At 46.8% G+C, this 7,500-nt stretch overlaps 2 protein-coding genes across 2 annotated transcripts in view; one reads left to right on the top strand and one right to left on the bottom strand.

The window, feature by feature from the left end:
• The window catches only part of setx (senataxin), a 1,003,984-nt gene that overhangs the window by 920,116 nt on the left and 76,368 nt on the right, over positions 1-7,500 (bottom strand). The gene's annotated exons all lie outside the window — the stretch shown is intronic.
• The window catches only part of ntng2b (netrin g2b), a 67,592-nt gene that overhangs the window by 30,502 nt on the left and 29,590 nt on the right, over positions 1-7,500 (top strand). The window contains exon 4 of the mRNA XM_063209900.1: positions 6,880-7,052. Within this exon, the coding sequence (XP_063065970.1) occupies positions 6,880-7,052 (173 nt within the window). The remainder of the gene's footprint in view (positions 1-6,879; positions 7,053-7,500) is intronic.

Here is a 7,500-nt window from a genome sequence, read left to right as displayed (position 1 = left end):
TTTCTTCTTTCTCCTATTTCATCTTCCTTCCTTCCTTCCTTCCCTCCTTCCTTCCTTCATTCTTTCTTTCATCTCTCTCTCTCTCTCTCTCTCTCTCTCTCTCTCTCTCTCTCTCTCTCTCTCTCTCTTTGTCTACCCCTCTCTGTCTGTCTCTGTCTGCCCCCGCACTCCTTGTGTTTTTTTTTACCTCTTTATTTTCAACCATAGTGCAGAACAAAACTGTATTTTCAACCATTGTGCAGAACAAAACTGGCAACAACAAAACAAAAGCACAGTTAGTTTTTGAGCTGGCTGGTTGTTGTATGATCAGGCCATGCCCATGCCTACCTCCCTGAGCCCATGCATGGTGCTGCTTTAGGTGCTTAGAGGAGGGGTTCCCAAATATTTCCAACTTGGGGTCTAGTGAAAATTTTCACAAATGTTCGGGGCCCACCTCTGACCCAGTAAGCAATACCGTACAACTCAAATAAATAGTGAATAGAAACACACAAAAATATTATTTAGATTTTTCATTAAATTCTTTCAAGGCCCACTTGGAATAGCTTCAGGACCCACCAGTGGGCTACGGTCCACAGTTTGACAATCACTGGCTTAGAGGAACGCGTGGCTATTGGAATGGGAACGCGTGGCTATTGGCTGCGGGCCAGGATCAGTAGGAAGCGCTCCAGAAACCTGGGCTGAACTGGGCTTAAATAACACTCGCAGGGGCATCGCACAAAGCCTCCAGCGGGGAGGGATAGCAGGGGTGCCGACAGAGGGGGGGCGGCAAAGGGGACAGTTGTCCCGGGCCCAGGGAGAGAGGGGCCCCCAGAAATGGGTCCTCACTACATTGGACTGGGGGCCCCTTCAGACGACTTTGTCCGGGGCCTGGTCAAAGCTATCAGCGGCCCTGGGGAGGGATGGCGGAGGTGGTGTGGTGTGTTGTGGAGTGCTGCAGTGTGGGGTGGTGTCATGGGAGGGCAGGGAGTTTGTGATTCACTGACACATATCCACCTGGCTGTGCTGGGCTGCGCTGGCCTGGCCTGGCACACTTACCGGGTGAATGGAGGCAGCCAGCTTTGAATGGTGCTGAGCTTGGAAGGGTTTCCAATGCCTCACATGTAGAAGTCAGTGAATGGGTATGTGTGTGTGTGTGTGCGTGTTTAATGTATATGTGTGTGTGTGTGTGAAATGGAGAGAGAGTGAGCGAGCAAGGGAGAGAGATTGCAAGTGTTTCTGTGTATGTGTGTGTGTGAGTGTGTGTGTGTGTGTGTGTGTGTGTGTGTGTGTGTGTGTGTGTGTGTGTGTGTGTGTGTGTGTGTGTGTGTGTGTGTGTGCGTGTGTGCGTGCGTGCGTGCGTGCGTGCGTGCGTGCGTGCGTGCTGTGTGTGTATATTTCCACTCCACAGACATTTTTTCTCCAAACTGCTGTGTCTGATCTACCGTACAATCTTGGGGTGTCAGAACAGAGGAGGATTGGTGGTCAGATCAGATCATGATGGATGGATGGATGGATGGATGGATGGATGGATGGATGGATGGATGGATGGATGGATGCATGGATGGATGGATGGATGGATGGATGGATGGATGGATGGATGGATGGATGGATGGGGCCTGATGGATGAATGAGACTTGACCTAGTAGTTGACCTGTGCTTTTGCATCTGTGAGCGAGAGAGCTTACCTTGCCTGGCTTGTCTTGTCTGGCTGCCAGATGTTTGAAGTTCCCCTGCTCCAAACGTCCTGGTATAAAACAGTGTTCATTTCAACCCTCTTAAGAACTAATTCAACACTCCAAGAGTTGAGTTTTGTACTAAGATGTCAGAATAGTGTTAAATTTACACTGCATTTCACTGATGTGTGAAGGCCTGCTCCCAACGCCCTCTCTTAGAAGTCTCACCTCTCATAAACATACACACACACACACTTGCGCGCGCGCACACACACACGCACACGCACACACACACGCACACGCACACGCACACGCACACGCACACGCACACGCACACAAGCACGCACACACACACACACATCATCATCATCATCATCATCATCATCATCATCATCATCATCATCATCATCATCATCATCATCATCATCATCATCATCATCACGTGCTCCAGCAGTAGCACAGTAGCTCCAGCTTCTCACTGCAGGCTCCTGGCTCACTACAGACATTAGAGAAGCAGAGGGGAGCCTTTACAGTGCAGTCAGTGCAGCTGCAGCCTGCCAAACTGGCCAGAACTTACACAGGGCTTTCTGCACGTACACTGTCAAATGTGCAGTGTTAATTTAACACCTTCAGTACAGAGTCAAATGTAATAGAATGTAGCCCCGTAATGCACTCCGTATCACCAGTGGCACGCTGTTATAGTCATTGAAAGGTTAATTACCATAATAATGCTCTACTATGACATAACACAGGGCCTTTAGTAATGCACTATGACTCGATCATTGCCATTTTGCAACAGCAAATTTATAATGCCGTGTTTTAACAGGTTAAAGCAAACCAAAGCTTGCCAAACTGGCCTGATTTACACACGACATCCTGCATGTACACAGTCAAATTTGCAGTGTTAATTCAACACCTTGAGAGAGTAAAAAAATAATAACCGAATGCGCAAGGGGACAGGTGGATGTTATCATCTGTAATATGTAATATTAACGGAATAATCTGCACTGATCCAATTTAAAACACACCTGCCTGCCACGCGGGCCTGAACCGTACACACATACACAGTACATTTCGCAGCGTTTATCTGTGAAGACATGGCCACTGTTATAAATGTACTGTTTGCGGAATGGCAATGACCAAGTCATAATGTAAAGGCACTGTGTAACGTTATTTAAGCGTAGTATGGTAGTCGTTTTAATGACTATTACAGCATTTGGCTGGTGGAATGGTGCACATCATGGGGCGACTGAAACACAAATACACACACTGAAGTTGTGTACACACACACACACACACACACACACACACACACACACACACACACACACACACACACACACACACACACACACACACACACACACACACACACACACACACACAGGACACTAATGAGAGGCACTGTCCTGTCACTGGGTTAATGCTGACGTGTGTTACAGTAGTCTAGTGTACAGTAGTGTGGTGGAGGCGGTCGAGGCTCCTGGGACATCACAATAGCAATACAGGCACTATAACATGCGCCCGTGTGGGAGTCAGTCAACAGCAGATCAATACCCTAACCACACAACACGGGCCAGGGCCACTCAGTCCAGTCAGCTGTGGTCGGCCTGATTTGTGTCTTTTAGTCGGAAGATGACAGGCCCTGGTTTTCCCTGCGAGACATAAAGCATTGTAAAAGCGGGACGGAGCCTAGTGTTATGGCCTTGTGTATGCACAGTCACAGTGTGTAGAGTATGTATAGTGTGTGTACAGTATATGTACAGCGGGCTGCTTTTGCCTTGCAAGCTTGTTAGGACTTGTTAGGAGGCTCTGCTATTAACTTAATGTCACCAAAATGGTAATGAACAGGTATTGACCAGTTACTTAAGACCCTCTGTAATGTCATAGCAATGGTGGCATGATGTAGTTGAGCTCTGACGGCAAAGAGTAAAGAAGCCTGCCGTTGGGCCAATCTGCATGAAGAGGCTACGCAAGAACATTTTCAGAAGTCCTGCGTAGTCTTTGTTGCATAAAAAAGTATACTGGGAGTTGGGGAGAGGAGGCACGCTATGTTAAGTGGATGCGGCACGGCGTGAAAGGGCAAGGGAGAGTTGAGTTGGTGAATAATCCATGCTCTCCTGATCTATCATCCATCCATCCATCCATCCATCCATCCATCCATCCATCCATCCATCCATCCATCCATCCATCCATCCATCCATCCATCCATCCATCCCCCAGGGCAAGGCATCTGACCTCTTGATCAAAGCATCTAAGCCCCCTGTACTCCAGGGAGATGGCCCCTTGTGCCTAATTTGCTGCACATTGCTGTAGAAAAGAGTGGTGAACATGGAAATACACTGTAGTAATATATGCTAAATTAATTGAGTGAGTCAGTAATTACCGTGGACAAGGGTTGGAATGCTGTTATCTGGATAATTTTTCTGTTTTACCGCACGTGTCTGGTACAATTATGTTGTCTTGGATGGGGTACAAGTGAGACAGACACCATGCCTTAATCAAATGGGGACATTAATTAAGAGCATTTTGGCACCATGTGCACACTTTGGTATTAGCAAAAGAAAATACCCAAAATACTGCTACTCTGTGACTTGGTGTCTGGCCTACTGTATGTGTCATCTTAGATAACAGTGCTGTGACAGAGATGGCAGAGATCCTTTTTGCACACGGCCCAGGGAATGACGTGAATATTCATTGATAAACAGTAGGCTTCTTGGCAAAAGCCTGCCAATGTCTATGAAGCAGCACAAATCTGATCTCAGGCAGTGGAAAATAATTTGAGAAACATTTGGAGAACTTCTGTGAAAAAAACTGTATATGTGCAGAATTGGATTTTTTTAATTGGCACACAGAACAAATGGCTTTCTGACAAAATAATGTTCAAGTAAAGGGGCCTCAGGTACTGTAAAACTAGGCACATAACTTGCAATGATTAAAAATTAACATTTCCACATTTACGTTATATACAATTTTACATTTAGATTCACAGTAAAAAATATTGCACACTTTAAAGGATAGTTCCGGCGTAAAATGAAAGTTTCACCATCGATTTCCCATGCCACATAATGTATCTAATGATGAGCCATTCTGGGCAATGCCGCGCCGTTATGGAGTTAGCTTATTTTAAGCTTTTTGGCGAAAAACGCAGCCAATGCATCACGGCGGGGCCAATTTGTAAATATTATTGTCTGATGGTTCCCCGCTATAAACAACCTCAAAAACGCTACACACTTCATCACAAAGCTCTCGTCAATCAAACTGAGGCACAGAGAAGATCATCCGACCACACTGGCCAGTGTTTTCAGAAGTGTCTCACTGTTGCAACTCTCTAGTCTGACCCGGATGCAGGCTACTCAATCAGGTGGCTAGGTAGGCAAGGCTAAACATGGTCCGCGGTTCTTACACGAAAAGCTGGAACCCCGACCGTTTTCACCGACTGCCACTGTCTAAACCAGCCATATTACGGGAATGGCTAATAACATCAGAAGTGGATGAAACTGACATAAAAACCCTGAGGGATCGCGACTACCATGTGTGCAGGCAGCAGATTTGAAGAGTTGTATGGAGAGTACAGGCAGACTACTCTTACAAAGTAATTGCAACACAGTATAATATAACATGGATTCAACTTTGTAATAACACACCACTGGTGGTGTACTTACATCTGTAAGAGCACTTCTAGTACGACTTCATAAAATTCCTCCAGCCCTCCTCCGTTGCGTAATGGTCCACCATGGTCACAATGGTGACCTCGCGCGCCCTCGTCAATTAGAGTCTACTTCACTGAAACTACTCTAGCATGCATGACATCAACCACCTCGAATGCCTCAGGTCGCACAATTTCACAATTTCACTTGCCATCCCGCGCTAGTTTGTTTTGACAGTTTATGTATCTCCTGTAGTGGGCTACATTTACTGCACCTGTATGCCTTCCCAAAACAGAGTGCCTGCTGGCAAAGACGCGCGGTGTTGCAACCAGTTTCACAGATTCATAGACAGTCAAGATTCATGAGCCAGACACATTTACACATGTTTCTCTCTTCAAACATACCTCCATAGCCATGCGCCTTTTGACACAGCATTCCTCTTTAGACGGTTTCGTTTAGGCTAGGTGTTCCATCTCCCTCACTCTTCTTGTAGTCATCATCCTCGAAATGCTTCCTCCACACACGGTAGTCGCGATACTCATGAACGGCGTGACGTTTTCCATGTGCGTTACGCCCATTTGTGGGGGAAAACAGGCAATGCAAGTCAATTGGTGATGTTGGGGTTTAATAAACGAAAGATAAGGACCTGTAGACAAGCGTTGTTCACGCGCAACATGCCGAAAACGTGTCGTGTTGCCGGCTGTTCAAATAATATAGCAAAACAGCCGTGGCTGAAGCATGGAAAGTGTTCATTTAGGCTAGCCGATGTAGCATGTAAGTCAATGAGACATTCGGTTTGTTTTCACCCATAAAGGGGCGTAACGCAAATGTAAGAGCAAAGTACCCGGATGGCCGTTCATGAGTATCCCTCAGGGATTTTATGTCAGTTTCGTCCACTTCTAATGCTATTAGCCATTCCCGTAATATGGCTGGTTTAGACAGTGGCAGTCGGTGAAAACGGTCGGGGTTCCAGCTTTTCATTTTACGGCCGCAGCTGGTGTAAGAACCGCGGACAATGTATAGCCTACCTAGCCACCTGATTGAGTAGCCTGCATCCGGGTCAGACTAGAGAGTTGCAGTGAGACCCTTCTGAAAACACTGGCCAGTGTGGTCCGATGATCTTCTCTGTGCCTCGGTTTGATTGACGAGACCTTTGTGATGAAGTGTGTAGCGTTTTTGAGGTTGTTTATAGCGGGGAAACATCAGAAAATAATATTTACAAATTGGCCCCACCGTGATGCATTGGCTGCGTTTTTCGCCAAAAAGCTTAAAATAAGCTAACTCCATAACGGCGCGGCATTGCCCGGAATGGCTCATCATTAGATACATTATGTGGCATGGGAAATCGATGGTGAATCTTTCATTTTACGCCGGAACTATCCTTTAATTGGTGATGTTGATGTATGTTTGACTTTGTATATATATGTGTGTTTATATTTGTGCATTATTGTGTGTCTCTGGGGATGAATACTATATGTGTGAAAAGTAGGCCTGTGTATTTGTGTGGTTATATGCCATATAAAGGCAATATATATGTGTGTGTATAACCATTTTTTACTTTGTGTATTGTTTTCCAGGTGCAAGTGCAACCTGCACGCCTCGCAGTGCGTGTTCACAGAGGGGAACCTGCAGTGTGTGTGTGAGCACAACACGGCTGGGCAGGACTGCACGCGATGCAAACGCGGCTACAAAGCCAAGAGCTGGAAGCCAGGCTCCTACCTCCCCACCCCCAACGGCACGCCAAACTCATGTGAGCACACAGACACAGACCCACGCACGCGTTCATGCACACACAAAAACATACAAACACACTTCCCCACCCAAAACGGCATGCGAAACTCTTGTGAGCTAAAACACACACACACACACAAACGCACATACACACAGACACACACACGCACACCACCCCACCCACAACGGCACACCAAACTCATGTGAGCACGCACGCACGCACGCACGCACGCACACATACATACACCCACACCCACTCCTCCCCAACCATAACGGCACGCCAAACTCATGTGAGCAAAAACACACACACACACACACGGACATACACATGGACATACACACACATGCATGCACGTGCATGGACAAACACACACACACACAAAGCACATACACACAGACACACACACGCATACCACCCCACCCACAACGGCACACCAAACTCATGTGAGCACGCACGCACGCACGCA

Source organism: Engraulis encrasicolus, chromosome 11, assembly GCF_034702125.1.
Source record: "Engraulis encrasicolus isolate BLACKSEA-1 chromosome 11, IST_EnEncr_1.0, whole genome shotgun sequence".
NCBI classification, from domain to species: Eukaryota; Metazoa; Chordata; class Actinopteri; order Clupeiformes; family Engraulidae; genus Engraulis; species Engraulis encrasicolus.
The sequence above is the reverse complement of the archived record's forward strand: the minus strand, read 5'-3'. Positions and strand labels throughout refer to the sequence as shown.